Source organism: Amblyraja radiata, chromosome 19 (genome assembly GCF_010909765.2).
Source record: "Amblyraja radiata isolate CabotCenter1 chromosome 19, sAmbRad1.1.pri, whole genome shotgun sequence".
NCBI lineage: Eukaryota > Metazoa > Chordata > Chondrichthyes > Rajiformes > Rajidae > Amblyraja > Amblyraja radiata.
In genome coordinates this window covers 25,232,076-25,249,663 of record NC_045974.1, presented here as the reverse complement: position 1 = coordinate 25,249,663, position 17,588 = coordinate 25,232,076, and the positions used below count along the sequence as shown (strand labels likewise).

At 38.9% G+C, this 17,588-nt stretch overlaps 1 protein-coding gene across 1 annotated transcript in view; it reads right to left on the bottom strand.

Annotated features, from left to right (window-relative positions):
* Nucleotides 1-2,541: 2,541 nt before the first annotated feature.
* Nucleotides 2,542-17,588, bottom strand: part of ppm1h (protein phosphatase, Mg2+/Mn2+ dependent 1H) — a 112,827-nt gene continuing 97,780 nt past the window's right edge. The window contains exons 8-10 of the mRNA XM_033038100.1: nucleotides 13,527-13,634; nucleotides 9,143-9,294; nucleotides 2,542-3,895 (exon numbers count right to left, since the gene is read on the bottom strand). Coding sequence (XP_032893991.1) covers nucleotides 3,748-3,895; nucleotides 9,143-9,294; nucleotides 13,527-13,634 — 408 coding nt within the window. The 3' untranslated portion in view covers nucleotides 2,542-3,747. The remainder of the gene's footprint in view (nucleotides 3,896-9,142; nucleotides 9,295-13,526; nucleotides 13,635-17,588) is intronic.

The following is a 17,588-nucleotide window of genomic DNA, read 5'->3' as shown; positions in this document are numbered from 1 at the left end:
CCCATCATATGTTAACCCACTGATTCCTGGGATCATTCTCATAAACCTCCTCTGGGCCCTCTCCAGTGCTGGCACATCCTTCCTCAGATATGGGGCCCTGAAATGCTCACAATACTCAAATGCAGTCTGACCAGCGCCTTATAAAGCCTCAATATTACATCCCTGTTTTTGTATTCTAGTCCTCTCGAAATAAATGCTACCATTGTGTTTGCCTTCCTTACTACTGATTCGACGTACAATTACATTTTTTGGGAATCCTGCACCAGCACTCCCAAATCGCTTTGCACCTCTGATTTCTGAATTCTATTAGTTTTAATAAAAATGATGTGCAGATGCTTTATTTTGTATTTCATTTTAATTAAAAGGTAAATCCAGAAAAGACAGAATTGGGCAACGATTTAACCTGAGATTAGCTTAAAAAATATCTGCATTTAGACCTCTGAATAAACAAGCCCAAAATAACACAACCTGAGATATCTGCAAAATTGTAACACCATTTTTCAAAAAAGCTAGATTCTGCTTCTTATAAATGGACAGCGTTGGATTGATAAAGTTAATAACTAGTATTTTGGACCAAAATATGTGCGCTGTCCCACCTGCTGAGTTCATTCAGCATTTTCTGCTTTTGTGCCAATATTAATGTATTTTCCACTTAAGCTATTAACTAGGTTATAACCGGCAATTGATTGTTACGAATGTATCCCATTACAACAACTATTGAAAACTGCTAGTCATGGCCAGGCTGCATGCAAGAATATGCAACTTATTTTATGAGATCTGGGAATAACATTGAAAATTGTGCTGCCATCAGCAAACTTTCCCACCTCCGATCTTCTTTGGAAAGGAAAGTCATTTCCGAAACAGCTGAAAATTCAAGGACACTACCCTGAAGTCTCCAGCATTGATTGCTCAGATGGACGGAGATCTCTAATAAACATAACCATCTTCCTTTGTGAGATATGTAATTCCACATATTGGAGAATTTTCCCATTGATTCGCATCTGTTTTTCTGTTCCTGTAGTTATCATGTGCAGTCAAATGATATTTGATGTTAAGCCAATCACTCTCACCTTATACTCTGGAATTCTCCTCTCCTTCAGGTTTGAAAAAGTCTGCAATGTTTGGAAATAGCTGGCCTTGGCAAAACCCAGAGCAAGAATCGGTGAGCAGATTAATTGTTGGTTCTTAAGTGGCGTGACTTTACTGATGATTGAATAGAAACTGATGGGGAAGTAATTAGCCAGATTTTGAGGTGATTCCTGGGCAATTCTTGAATAAATACCAGTGCTGTAACTGTACAGGAACATCTTGCTAGAGATGTAGCTAGTTTTGGAAAGCTAGTCTTGAGCAGAACAGCCAGGACATTGCTTTGTGTGTAGCCTTTGAATATCCAGTACTCCATACCATTTACTGATATATACTGTTCATAGTTTGACTGGCTGAAGGTGGCTGATGATGGGGACTACAGGAGGGAATATGTTCTCTACTTCTCTCCTCAAGCAAATTTTATGAAGTTCTATTTTGTCTTAATTATAAATATCACAATACATGAGATGTCAAGCTGTTGCTACTCATAAAGTGCCCAAAGAGAGAGCTGTGCTTACTCATATGCTCAACTTCGATTGACAAGAGAAGACATTTAGCACTAAATATCTAGCGTTTAATGAAATCATGACTGACATATATTTTAACTCCATGCATCTGTCTTGGCTCTAGACACTTTAACATTCTGTTTACATACCTAAAAACAAAACAGTAATTATAAGTTCTAAATTTAAGGCAGCTCCAATAGCTTGTATGTAATGACTTTTGGTGATGTCATAGAGTCATAGAGTGATTCAGTCTGTAAACAGGCCCTTCAGCCCAAATTGTCCATAGCGGCCAACAGTGCCCCAGCTACACTAGTCCCACTTGCCTGCGCTTGGTCCATATCCCTCCAAGCCTGTCCTACCCATATACCTGTCTAACTGATTTTTAAATGATGGGATAGTTCCAGCCTCAGCTACCTCCTCTGGCAGCATGTTCCATACACTTACCACACCCTTTATGTGAAAAAGTTACCCCTCGGATTCCTATTAAATCTTTTCCCCTTAACCTTGAACCTATGACTTCTGGTCCTCGATTCCCCTACTCTGGGCAAGAGACTCTGTGCATCTACCTGATCTATTCCTCATGATTTTGTACACCTCTCATAAGATCACCCCTCATCCTCCTGCGCTCCATGGAATAAACATCCAGCCTACTCAGGTTCTCCCTAAAGCTCACACCCTTTAATCCTGCCAACATCCTCGTAAATCTTTTCTGAACACTTTCAAGTTTGACAATATCTTTTCTATAACATGGTGCCCAGAACTGAACACAAACATTTGTAAAATTAATGTGCTTGTAAAAATGTGCTTTGTACATGTCTATATTTCCTGTTCATTTTAATTCTTGGAAGGCTGTATGGACATAAAAGATGTTCTACACAAAGTAAAAAATCGGTTTATGTGAAAACTCCATTGCCATTTGTGCGGACTAGAAAAAGAAAAGTAATTCAAATCTTTAAACATGAAGCAAATTTAATTACTGTACAGTGCAACAATAACTTTATTTTACAATTCACCTTTGTGTCAAATGCAGTACATAAAGTAGCTTACATCGCAAATCTGGCCTTATACAGTACTTTTAAAACACATAAATAAACATAATATATTGCTGAAATTAACATTGCTTTGGAATGAAAATGATTCACATTTCAATCTCAGAAATTATTTTCTTTTAAAATTAGTATTTTTCTCTTGGCACCTATTAAATATTTCATTGTAGCATTGATCAAACCTGAAATACTTCCATGAGATGAACGTCACTTGCAGAATACTTTAAAACTACGAACGGTGCTTCAGTAAGAGATTGGCATGAGTAGTGTGTGATTATCGCAGCATTTTGACTCTTGCCAAGCAATATAATCAGTGGAGGAACCCAAGAACAGAACTGTGCAATCAAATTTTCTTTCATGATAAGTGCAATATATGTTGACAATGACAATAGACAAATTTATGAAAGCCTGTTGGAAATCTTGGCTCATCTCTACTCAATACTTAAAAGAAAATCATTTTACAAAAATAACCAGCAGATTTACATATCTTGTCCTGCAGTTGCCGATATATATACAACAGTTGGTGCTTTATAGTATTTTTCAATGAAGTATGATGTCTAATGGATTTTATCTTTAAACAAAGCCATAAAAATTGAAACAATATTTACTCCACTATTACATCATTTCCCCTTAAGGGATTGCCATACAGATCATATAAAGAATGCTAAACACAGGGCAAACAAATAAATTATCTTCCACTAACATTACAGCACTTGGAAAATATACATCAAAATTTTCATAACATAAAGACTCCAGAGATTTTGATAAATATACTTCCTTTTAGATTTATACAGGATATTTTTACTTGATTGCAGGAAAAAAACTAAAAAAAACAAATGGAATTTAAGAATTACGAAAGTTGAACTGCAATGGAATCTGCTGATGCGCAGTTTATTAATCTCCTGACTTTTCATAAGACTTGCTTGAATCAATTCTGGTCCTCCTGCCTCACTTTCTGGCTACCTTAAAGATTTCCTATTGTTTTCTATTTGTAGTAAAACTGCATAGGTAATCTTTGCTACAAGTAACAAAATCAAAGGAAATCCTCCATCAATATTATTACGGGGCACAGCAAAACAAAAACTACCCCTAACATGCTATATTCATTATCATGTCCACTTATTCCCCTGCAAAAGTGGAATGACATAGACAGAGATGTCGTCCCCTGAGCCAAGCCTATCATTTGATATCCTCCATCCTCGGTCCTTCAAAACTCCTCTGGCTCTCATCACCAAGTCCTGGGCTGCCAGAGTGTACCTGTAGAGAAATAATATGAATTATGTACCGTTTACAGTGATAATTACTGTAATGTGAAACTGTCTTGGATAACTTCCCAAAAACCATCAAATATTCTGTGTATGCCCATCGAGTTTGGCTGCAGAGGTTTTGCAGGGCAATCGCTCTACAAAGCCTTGAGTGCATTGGGCATCAAAGGAGTGGCAAGGAGAAGGGCCATCAAGAACACCACAGAGGCAGCGGAGAAGGCCTCGAGATGGCTCTGGATCAGGAGAGGAGGTTCATGGGGAGGCGCGAATGCCACCTGAACACAAGTCGTGGTCTGATCAACCACGGCTGGGTCGCCTGGGTGAGGGTGTCTGATGTTGAAAGACCCGAAACACCCAATGACCCCAGGTTACATCACTGATGATGTGTTCAGGAGCATCTATCGATGTATTTGTATCAAATGTTGACGACAGAATGATTATCCAGTAAACTTATTAAATACTGTAACTTGACCAATTCTCTTTGACTGCACTGATGCATTTGGATAGATTCTGACTGCAAACAACTGTCTAAGATAGTAAATTGGCAATTTGCATACATCCCATTCTCATCGACCGAGGTAAAAATAGGGAAAAGTGGATCTGCTATCATACATTACAATCACTCCACATTTTTAATCTTTATTTCAGTAGATACCCATTATCCTGCATCTGTACACCGAAGGACGGCTTGATTGTAATTATGTACAGTCTTTCTCTGACTGGATAGCAGACAACTAAATGCTTTTCACTGTACCTCGCTACATGTGACTGTTGTAAACTAAACTAAAGATGTAAGATGGGCTGCCAATTTGTCTATGCATGTTTTTCACCATCAAATGTATTATTACCCCCAATCAGTGTATTTTTGTGGACAGAAATGTGCCAGTGGGTATAAGGTCATAAGTGATAGGAGTAGAATTAGGCCATTTGGCACATCAAGTCTACTCCGCCATTCTATCTATCCCTCCTAACCCGATAACCTCTGACACCTGTACTAATCAAAAATCTATCTATCTCTGCCTTAAAAGTATTCACTGACGGCCTCCACAGCTTTCTGTGGCAAAGAATTCCACAGATTCACCACCCTCTGACTAAATACATTTCTCCTCATCTCCTTCCTAAAAGAATGTCCTTCCTAAAAGAATGTAGCCTGTACCTACATAATTTAAATAATATTTCAACATTCTTAAATGTGTACCTATGGAGAAATGGGAAGAGACTTAATTTTAGGAGTACACTTCCTGCAATCTTATATGACACCCTTTTGTCTCCTTTTCATCTCTAGCCTTTATCACTTACTCCACCCGTCTTGCCAATTCAACCCCCTCCCCCCATCTGTATCATCCTATCACTTGCCAGGCTTTGTCCCGCCCTACCTTTTTCCCCCACCTCTCCCCCTACTACAGTTAGTCTGAAAGGGGATCCCAACCCAAAACATGGCCTATCCATTCCCTCCACAGATGCCGAGATACCCGCTGATTTACTTCAGTACTTTGTGTTTTGCTAAAGCCAATTTCTTGATGGTCCCTAATTTCCTCCGAGTTCCAACCATGGATAAAAATTCTCTTGAAAATTTTTTTGATACAACGCAAACACAAATAAAAGTAACTGCATGTAAAAAGCAATATTTGCTTGATCCAGCTGAGAACAGATTTTACTTTAAGCCACAGTAGAATTTACACTTTGGTAATTTATCATTGACCATCTGTCACTTCATTAGATACAAATAGATCACGATTATGTTGATTATTGTTAATTTTACTGGCTGCAATGCAATCACACAGGTGAACAGATTGAGACCACACGTATAATTAAAAACTACAGGTGAATGATGACCGTGGGTTGAAATTAAATGTGACAGGTGTTTTTTCATGTGCTTGGTGGCAACAAATTATCATGCAGTTCCCCACTAAGTACAAGTGTTCTGCAAATGTGATTTGCCTTCATGCTCGACAAAAAAAGTTGACGCCATTGTATCTCTCTGAACTGCAATGCATTGAAAGAAATCACAGCCTCACAAAGACATAATTCTCAAATCTTGAGTCCTGCCAAGTAGTTCCCCTTTGAAGCTCTGCAACCTGTTTTTCATAACGGAAAGGGAGCCACTGGGGCAATTTTGCCAATCTGTTACCTTGACATGTGACCACAGCATGAATCCACGTGGATATTTTATAATTTGAACAAGAGGATAGAACTTACATGAGATCAGGGCAGGCATATTGGGATCTTTTGCAGACAATTGCAGGATTCAGTGCAGGATTCAGTGCATTTTGCCTATATATTTTTTATAGAATCAGAAAACCTTTCAACAGAGAAGGAGGCCTTGTGCCTGTTCTTTCAAATGTCCTCACATGTATCTCTAGTCTCTTAGATGCTGCAGTGTAACAAGGCAGATAACAGAGATGGAGCTAAAAAAACTAGAGTAACTCAGTAGGCCTGACAACATCTGTGGAGGGAAATGGACAGTTGATGTTTTGGATCGGGACCCTTCTTCAGGCTACAGAGTTCATGGCCAGCTGAGTTCCTCTAGTACTTTGTTTCTTGCTCCAGATTCCAGTATTTACAGCCTCTTATATATTCTCTTTTTTATTGAAGGTAGTTAATTTCAACTAAAAACAGCGGCTGGTAAAACAAAATCTTGAATGTTATACCACGTTACATTCAATTATTAATTGACCTCATTTTATTCCATTGTTGGACTTTCATTTATGCATATGCTTAAAACAAAGACTGAGTCATTGAATTAAATGTTTCATATCCTGCTTAAAGTTTCTCTTACTTTAGATTTTGTTTAATGTTACAATAACGCATGAATGCACTATCTTGATTTTGCACCCAGAACCAACTGATGTGCAAGGAGATCATTGTTGTCATTGAAATGACTAACAATGGCCACTCCCAGGACAATTTGGTCTAGTTTACCTGGGATTGCTCCAAAGCAGCATGGTATGAGAATCAATGTCATCCTGTGAAAGACTGATGCATCAACTGTACATTAAGAGAGAAGGCCTTATATTTCATGAATTGTTATAAAAATGCAAAATGTCCTGGGAGTGATTGTCACAGTGTTTCACATTGGTGGTAAAAGTTCTATTGCACATCACTGGAAGAACCAGCCATGTCATTGAATTTCTGGGCAGTAGCTTATACAAATTGTCTTAACGAAGCAGAAAGGGGTGGGAATAAAAAGCCAAGGCACCACAAAGCATTGAAGTCGATAGTTTAGCTATGAAAATAATTTTGGGGCACTAGGCCTGAAATGGAAGAGCTGGACAATGTTTGGTGGAGGATATTCTGGATGTAGAGAGGCCATGGTGGGATTGGAAAGCAAGTATGAAAATCTCTAAACTGAGTCAGTCCAGAATTCATTGCAGGTCACCAAGTAGTGGGCAAGCAAGACTTGGTGGGAGTCAGGCTCATCAAGACAGCATTGACATGTTTGAAAATTTCAAAAGAAATCAGAGGAAATTTACAAAAGCAGATAAACTGAAACAAGGTGAGGTTTAGCTATTTTACAATGTAGGCAACATGTTGAAGGACTGAAATGCGTATAAAAGTTTAAGACAGTCAAATACATTAAGATTTGAAACATATAGTTGCCAAGGAGGTGGATGGAACAGATGGTTGAGGAATGAAGTTTACTACAGGTTCCAAAAATAATAGCCTCCATCTAATAACCTAATAATTACTTAGTGGAAATCTTTGTTCATTTGGTGCTAAATGTCAGACTAGCAATATAACAATTTTGAGACAATAAAGGGGCTGGTGCTGTGGGAGGCAGAGGGTTGGGGTTTTCAAGAGATCTAATGTCTTCACCAACCAGACAGTCAAAGCTCAGCCAAAGGTAACTGCTGACAAATAGTGGTCTCACAGAATGAATCATTGTTTCAATAAGATGACGACAAAGATGGGAGACTGAAGTTAATAGGAAGAAAATATGACACTGTTGGACTCCTTATATTGCATCTGAGACATGAAGTGCAGATTTAGTGGATACTTTCAAAACTGTGTCAGGATTTAATGCAGTGAATGAAAATAGACTACTTCCTCTAATTTATGGATTAAATGAGCATTGTGCAGTAAATTAAATCTTTGTAAAGAGATTGAGGAAATGGGTTAAAATGGGTTAAATTTTTACGAAGTGGAAGGCCGTTGTGAGTAATGCATGGGTTAATTTTCAATATCAATATGGGATAACATAATGGTCCTTTGGTCCACACCGACCATCAAATTAAAATTTAGGTGTCTGTGTATTCAAGTCACTAAAAACGAATATGCAGATGCAACAAGCAATTAATAAGGTAATTAATAAACTGTAGATTCAAGGGTCACAGAATAAGGGGGAGGCTGTTTAGGACTGAAATAAAGAGAAAATGCAGAGAAGGGTAAATCTTTACAATGTTGTATCCTGAACGATGATAAATTGTCTTCAAGTTCATTCGAAACAGAGACATATCACCTTCTGAATATTAAGGGAGTTGAATGATATGCGAGCTATGAAGGAAAATAGAGCTAGGGTGAAAGATCAACTATGACCTTTGTGAATGCAATGATCTGATTGTTTGGAACTCTGATGGTTTGGGATTGGGCTTGGAATATGAGCCCGGGGCCCAGTACACAAGCTGAGTGAGTGGCCAGAGCCATTTTCCAAAGTGCAGCCACAGCCAGGGTCCAGTCTGTGTGTCAGATGTGTAGCTGCACTCCCTTTAAACTCACAAGATTAACTGGACAATGTATTACACTGCTGTGTAACATGTGAAAAAGTGAAATGGACAAATGTATGCATTTTAATAAGAGTTACATTCAATAGTCTGAAAAATCTGATGGCCTGGTGTTGGATTATCAGAGTTTTACTATAATAAACAAGCGTGCAACGTCAGATGTCTAGACACTCCTAATCTTTATGTTAGAATATTCAAAAAAGAATATGGCTGATTCTGTACCCTTTTCAACATTTCAATCTTATATTCCTCGATTTTCCATAAATCTATTGATCTCAGCCTTGAACGTGATTGACTGAATATCAATCAATAGGGTTGACTCATTGACTGAACATCTATCCAAAAACGACTGGAAATTCATAGATGCCCAACGACCCTGCAAGAAATCGTCTAAACTCTCCTAAACCGATAAATGTTAATGGCATAATAAGTATTTTCACTAAAAATATTTCCATTACAGATTATTCATTCTAGATTATTAACTAGCAACTGATAACCAAATGGAACTCTTCACAGACCTGTGTGGGTCATCGGGATCACAGTTAGCAAGAAAGCTGGTGATAGCATCAGCCACTTCTTTATTTGACAGAACGTCCCAGAGGCCATCCGTGGCTAGGACCAGTGTGTCGTCCGCGTCGTGTTCTTGCTCTATACAATCGTAGACTCTTACCTGTACACACATCAATTAAAATGTATTTATTTGAAACAAATATTCCAAAGGAGGCAAAATGTTTTTCAAGCATGAACAAATTCTCTCACCATTATTCCATCATTTATTCATGGAACCAACGCATTAAAGATTCCCATGGTTGTAAAATCAAACTGACAGTGAGTAACAATAAATCTTAAATGCCAACAAGCAAAAATACAGAATAATCTATTCCATTCATCTTTTATGTGGGAAACCATTGCTTTCTTTGTTTATAAATGCTTTTGATTGCAAATGTGCTCTATTTTAATTTCAAGAGAAATGTTGTCACCCATCACTAGCGTAAGGCTCTTAGCTTTAAAATGCATTTAGGCCAACAGCATTTCACTGACTTCTCCGTGGAAATTCGACAGTTAAAATTCCCATGGCAACACCCCGTCTCATCGCAGTAGCTCATAAACCATGCAAGATAGGCTCAACTCTGCTTTGTAGATTTACACCCTTGAATTGAATTACTCTGAGCAGAGAAGATGCAAAATTCTCATATGTAGAAACTACAGTGACTGGGAAATCTGTAGAAACTGCATTCTTAACGTATTGTTTAACTTACATTGGATTAAAATAAATAGATATTATGCTTTTATTTAAGGAACTGAAAATCAGTCCTAAAGTTTTTGTAATTAATCGTTAGATCCAACAGCTGGTTATATCTGGTAGATTGCAAAATTAATAACAAAATTGTTTGAAAGCAGCAGAGCAAAATAAACTAAAATACATATCTGCATTGTGTTGGAAACAAGAGTAGTGCCTGAAAGGGAAACATTCTGTATGTCTGCTAAAGGTGTTTTAAAACACAGGAACAGTTGCAGAGACAGTTGTGGGTACCTGGAATGTATTGTCAGTGGTAGTGTGGAAGCAGTGATGATAGTGGAATTTAAGAGGCTTTTAAACAGACACATGGACATAATGGTGGGATATGAATTATACGCAGGCAGATGAGATTAGTTGATCTTGACATCACGTTTGGCACAAATTGTGGGCCGAAGATCCCTCTCCTGTGCTGTACTGTTCTATGTCCTATGTAAAATCGTTGGGTGTAAAATCAGCACACCCACCGACGTGCAAACTGAACTGTTGATGTGAAAGAATGTCTGCTTTTGTTTGCATTCATTTACGTTATTGCTTTTATGGCTTCAGGGCGCAAACACAATTTCCAGAAAGTACAGAAGTAATTCTTGCCCATTGCACTGTGAATGCTGACATTGATTCTCTGACAAATATGCGCAAACTAGAAAGAAAATGAAGATAAATGTTATGAAATTACAGGGTCACTCACATTAATCATTTAATATTTTTATGCTTCAAGTCTTCAGTGACTTTATGGCTTTGGGCTGTCAGATTCGGGAGTGAAATGAACATTTCTCCTTCTGAAACTGAATTACAACATTCATTCTCCCGAATGCACCTTCACTCAATAGTCGGCACTCATTTGCAAAATTAAAAAATGTATATTAAGTTTGCAACCAATAGAATAAATCAAGTATTTAATTCAAAAATGTTTTGGTTAGTATGCTGATTGATTAAACTGCAGGACTGGATGTACAGGGGTAACATGCTGCATGGGAAAACACTGTCATATTAATGTTATTTTCTTCTTAGGCTGTCCCTTGGGTCAAGGATGATTTGTTTCCACTCTAGTTTTAAGAAGTGGAATATGCCTGTGCATGAATTTTTTTAACATGGAATGGACATTGCACACCAGATACTATGTGGTCTTGATGGCGTATACCTTGGTCCAATGGCAAGGAAGTCCAAGACAATTGGAGACCAGGCTCTTGTTGTACATTAGTGGAGAAATAAGTACACCCGTACATTTACAAAATCTTGTCCAATGCCTCTGCCTTGACGTTCTTTCTCTTACCATTATTACCTGTCTCCTTCAGTTGCCTTCCTTCAGACTGCCTATTTCTATCTCCCTCCTCCCAATCGCCACCCTTCGTGACCCTCTCAACTACAATCCCTTCACTCACCCCTTTTCCCTCCTGGTATCTTCCTCCATTTTCATTCACAAAACCTCTGCATCCCATCGTCCACCACCCATCCCAACCTCTCCCAATCTGCTGACCATTTTCTCTCTCCATGAGCAAAACTGTTCCTTCAACTGCTGTTGCTTGCCCTCCCTAGCGACCCTCCCAGAATGCTAATTGCTGCTCTCAACCCCACCTCCACCCCAAGGCTCTAGCAGCTTTGCTGTCACAAGGTTCAATTTCCAGACCCTTGCTGGCTGGGCCCACGCCCCACTAACCTCTTTAACTGTCCTCCCTAGGCTGCCTGATGACAGCAGACCACACACTTCTGCTATTCTGTGTCTGGGTTTCCATTTTCCCAGCCAGTGGACTCACACTGTTCTATACCTTGAAATTAAGACTCAAAGATAATTATTTAAATTTCAAATTGGATGGCCACATACACAAGCTTCATTTCAGCAGAAGACTTCAGATGAGCCAGCAGATACTTCACTTTAATGGGAATAGAACAGAATCCTTGCTCTGCATTTAAGATATTCGCTTCCTGTGTCAACCAAGTCAGCATTAAGTCTCAAAACACATTACTTTTCTGATTACGAGGCAGAATGCACCCTGGTTACTATTTATTGGCTAATACCAACATTGCTGATGAGGGCTACAATGCTGAACTATTTTCGTTGCATCCATTGAATACTGCACATGTTGGCAGAGCACTACATTGTCATGGCTGCCTTATAAAGAAGCACCAACTCATTTTACAGGGAGTTTTTCATTTGCAAAGCATTCCGTTTGCAATTGTGGAGGACCAATGCTCTACATCTGTGTCAGGCTTTGAGTCATCCTTTCATTTAAGCTGCACGCAGGTGGCCATTCCACAAGAAGGATTTCAATCTGTTTTCTTATTTACGTTTTGTGGGAACAGACGGTGTGACAGAGATCTTCTATAGAAATGCTGCAAGCTCACTGCGTGTTTTTCCTTCAAACACCCTCTGTGTCTCCCACCGCCTAGTTCTCTCCAAACTCCCATTGCCTTTGCCTGAAACTGTATTGGCTCAACCTGCCAACTGATTGACTTAAACCCTCGGGTAGCAAGATGCAGTGAAGCCTCAATAGCAAATACACAGTTTACTTATCTTGCCCACAAAATGTCAGATCTTTGTGCCCACATTGGACAGAATTAGAAATCCCTTTCACAACATGAGCAAAATACAGATTACAGGAGACTCTAAAGCTACCGGAGACAATGAGGATTGTAAGCATTAGTTTGTTTGTAATATTTGTTCTTAAAGTGACAGTCCAAGAATACATTTATTTTCTCATAAACAAGAACATAGAACAGTATACAATAGGCCCTTTGGCGCATAATGTCTGCGTCAAACATCATACCAAATTAAGCTAGTCCCTTCTGCCTGCATGTGATCCATTTCCCTCCATTCCTTGCATATTCATGTATCCATCCAAAAGCCTCTTAGATACTACAATTGTATTTGCTTCCACCATGACCACAGGCAAAAGTAGGTATTGGAGTCTAAAAGAAATGGATGAATGTGATTTTCCAACTGTCCACATGCGGGGGAAAGATCAATTTAAAAACACAAAAAACAATATGGTTTCCAGCCAGTCTGAGGAGACAGCTATGGAAATTGAGGTCAAGAAATATGAAAAGGATAACTTGTTATTGTCAATATTGAATGACAGGAAATTTGGAGTCATCCAATCTTTTGTTAGTAGATTGGAGACACAAGGAACTGCAGATGCTGGTTCATCTGCTAACCATTTTAACTTTACCTTCCCTGTGCCCCACCCGGATTAGCACCCGTTTCCCCCCCCCCAGCCCCCATTCCTTCCTCTAGCTTCACAATTTGCACCTCTCCTATCCTTGTGTCGAACATTTTATGTTTTAATCTCTGACTTTTGTCCAACCACCTATCAACCCCACCCCTCCCGTTACCTGTATCCACCTATCACATGCCAGGCTTTGACCTGCGTGCACCTCTCTTCCAGCTTTCTCCCCGCCCCACCCCATAATCAGTCTGATGAAGGGTCCTCACCCAAAATGTCACATATCCATGTTCTCTAGAGAGGCTACCTGACCCGCTGAGTTACTCCAGCAACTTGTGTCCTTTTTTGTCAGCAGGTAACTGGCTAAAATGCTAACTGTAGTTAAAAGGGAATGGACTAAAATTTTAAAATTACACAATGTAGTCGAAAGTAAGATTGCTTTACCTCAGGTATGCTTGAGAGAAAGGGCTTTATGTGAATATTTGAATCGTGAACCTTCAAATCATGGTCTCCAAATCCTCGGGTCACACCAATGGTTGCCATCACACGTGCCTAATGAACAAATCACATTTTCCCCCTCAGTTTGCACGTCACTTATCAACCGATAAACACTGTGATTTCAAAGAAAGATTTTAAATTAATAGTACTTTACAACATGCTTCACAGGCACTTCATTATCTGCAGGGTGGTTTGAGACACCCATTGTACACAAGACAGCATTTGTACACAAAACCAGCATGTTGGTGTCATAGTGCAGATACCAGTCCTGTATATGTGTGAACCCAGGATTGCAAAACACCAACCTTTGTTTTTTACGGTGAGAAATAAACCTTGGGGCACAACAGATTATTAGTTGCTCAATATTAATGCAGGAGAGTGGAATTGGAGAAAGTGAAGAATGAGTGAGGGCAATAATGAAAATATTGCGGGTTGGAGGGGGGGGGGGGGGGACTCCAGCTGTAGCTGCTCCATGTACGTTGAGCAAACCTAGCACACTCGACCAGAAACGTCACCCATTCCTTCTTTCCAGAGATGCTGCCTGTCCCGCTGTTACTCCAGCATTTTGTGTCTACCTAAGATTTAGAAAGATGTAGGTTGTTTTGAACAGAACAACCAAATGAGGTTTGGCTTAATATTAAACTTGGCAAATACTTTTATGATTACAGTGTATCTTTCAGTTATCAGGAATAAATATGCAGTTGTACCATACATACATGGACGGACGTTGATTGCTCTGCCTTCTCCTTCAACCACAACTGTGTAAGGGAGTTTCAGATTTTTCCACCATTAGCAAGATGTTTTAATGACTAAATATTATGTCCCATCCTCACAACTATTCCTGTGAGATTCAATGGTGGAAGCATCACCTTGTAAAACAGCACCCTTAAACACCTTCTACATATTCCATAACTATAGACATGGTGCATAGATTTTCCAAAGCATATGCTTCTCACAGCCTTTGGTCTTCAGATTTACTACATAACATGACACTTGTTATGTAAGTATGCAGTGACAAATGGGTCAGCCTAAAATACAGGTGAATCATTTATAAACCGACAAATAATTCACTGAAATAAACCACTTAATTTCAATCATAGAAAGTTTTCAGCAGTGTAGTAAAATGACTGGTTTCATACCCAGCAAAGAGAGGAAAGACTTGTACTTTAATAACACCTACCATAATCTCGGGATAACCCAAAGCACCTTATTGGCACTGACCTGCTTTTGAAGAATAGTCCCCGTTTAAATGAGGAAACACCAGAATAGAAATGCACAAAGAAAACCTACACAAACAGCAATGACCAAATAATGTATTGTTTTATTATGCAACTTAAACGATAAATATTGGCTGCTGTGTAAAGGAGAACTGTCTGGCTCTTCTTTTAATTTCCATGATAGGCTCTTTTATAAACAGCTGACTAGACCTTGTCTGACACCTGTCTGAAGAAGGGTCCTGACCTGAAACATTGTTTGTCCATTCCCTCCACCAATGCCGCCTGACCCTCTGGGTTCCTCGGTACTTTGTGTTTTGTTCAGCTCAGGCACCTTTGACGGCATTGGGACTCCCTTTACTTTATTCTTTAAAATTCTGGAGTAACCCAGGAGTAGATAGTGTGTCTCACTGGTGACCTTCCAGTGTTATGTAGCAGCCTATAGTCATCATGAACTGGACACATTGAACATTTCACATCTTGCAAATGTTCAGTCAGTGAGCCTCTGAATATTTATGAGCTCCAGTATCTACCCACCAGTGAAATTGACACATGAGGTGAATTTCAATAACCATGAAAAGCATCAATTTCTCAATCATTTTTTCATTTCTTTGCGATACACTGATTGGACTGAGGCACAGATTTTCTGCAACAAAACTAATTTTCATGAGAATGCTTTAACCATAATTTGGGATTTGTTTTGTGCACAAGCATTTGTGTTTTTCCCCTGTGCTTCATTAACACAATCCATAATTCCAACTTGTGTTATTTGAGCTGTGAAGACATTCCTGTCCATGGAGAGCGACTGTCAGCATGTTTTTTTTCCTTTGGCATAGATTACTCGGGGCAGAGAGATAGGACATATTTGGCAGGAAAGGGAGCCATTGGATACCAACAAAGAAAAATAGTCAGTAAAGAAACCCAGCCCCATGAAAGGGCGAAAGAACAGAAAGGCTCACACATGCAGATGAGTGAACAGCTGGGTTTCGCAAAGCACGTAAAAAAGTGCTTTTAAAATATGTCAATGTTGTAATTTCTGGAAACATGGCATCCAATTTGTGCACAGCAAATTGTAACGTGAGGGTTAAACAGACTGTGTCAGCTAAAATGGAGTTGTCAGCTAACAGCCTTATGCATGTTTTTCAGCTAAATTAACAGCACCACATGTCAAGCAAGTATGTTCGCTTAGAAAAACAATTAAATGGTTAGGAAAATCCTTGGGGTAACTTGGAAGAACCTGTAAATCATGAGGCCACCTGCAAGGTCACTAATATAAACCTTTACCTTCTCAGAGTAATTCAAAACAAGCTCAAGACTAACTACTTGAATTAGCTTCTGAAGACTAACTAATAATCAGTTATTAGCCTGATTCGACAAACAACTGTTTTCAACGCTAGGAGGATAGACAGTTTTAAAATAAAGTCATCTGTTCTTAGATTAGCATAGAAGCTTGGGCTTTAAGGTATAATAAAAGTGTCTATTACACAGGTGCCCTGGGGATTTCATCTTGGGCCAAGCTTCTGGTGAGGCACTAGGACACAGAGGTTCTTCAAAAGATCTCCAGTCCAAGCCTTTATACAGAGTTCCCAACAAGCTTTTGAAGTTACAGCCTTCAAGGTTAAAACAATTGTCAGACTCAGTGTCGATATGGTATATTCTGCTGCTATTTATATTGCAGTTTATTTGTCATTTTCGTTGCTTTAACTGAAGTTGTATAGCTATCCTATTGCTATATTCTCGGTACTTTGATGCAGCCTTTACTAAATGTTTGTGCTTTAAATTTGATACAAGTGTTCTTCTTTCATCATTGATCCGAATTCTTACAACCTCCTTTTATTCCATTACATAGGCTTCCAAAAATGATCCATTGGCACCACTTCAAACAAGACCAGATAAATTATCTTTGGTGTTCTGGTATCATAGAAAGAAATTTGGGTGGAAATTCGTCTGATGTTATGCAATTTTAAGTGACAAATGTCACTCAAAATGTGCTTTGAACTCTGCACGTCAAAGTGGATTGCAACGTATATTTTATTGGACTGTGCATTTAGAGCACGTAGCAGAGGATTCAGTTTACTCCAATAATTTGTCCTTTTGTGGGAGCTTGCCATGTGCAAACTGGGTGTCGCATTTCCGACACTGCGACAGGGACTACAATTCTAAGAGTATGTCATTTCTTCTCACAGTCTTTGAGACATTCTGATGTTATGAAAAGCATATATAAACACAAATCTATTTTTCTTTCGATACTTAAAAACCAAAAGAAAAGGGTTCACATAATTATACCATAGAACAGACCGAGATGGTGAGACAGGCATAGTATGAACTTTACATCTGTCAAAGCAAAAGATTAGATTGTTAAAAATGGATGGAACAATAAAAGCCTGAAGAAAGAATGAGATTGACTCGAGGGACCAGCGGAACTGGTCGAGAAAGAAAAAATTTGCATTTATATAACCAATTTATCAGAAATGCTCCACAGCATTTTGTGTAAAATGCATTCATCATGAGGCAGAATCATTGTAGTTACATTGAAAAACTCGGTCAGTGGCTTGCACTTATATAGTACCTTACATGGCCATTTCAAGTCATCCCAAAGCACTTGTCAAGACAAGCAGTAGTATGTTGAGGGGGGAGTGGGTATCGCAGGAGCGTTTGCTGTACACCTACCCCATCCCCACTGTATGTCTAAGGTTTACCTTCAAAACATAACCTGGGCCAATTAAATACTTCATGAAAACATAGATGCTATAGTGTTTAAAGAGATAAGACACATAAGTGTACACACAGAACA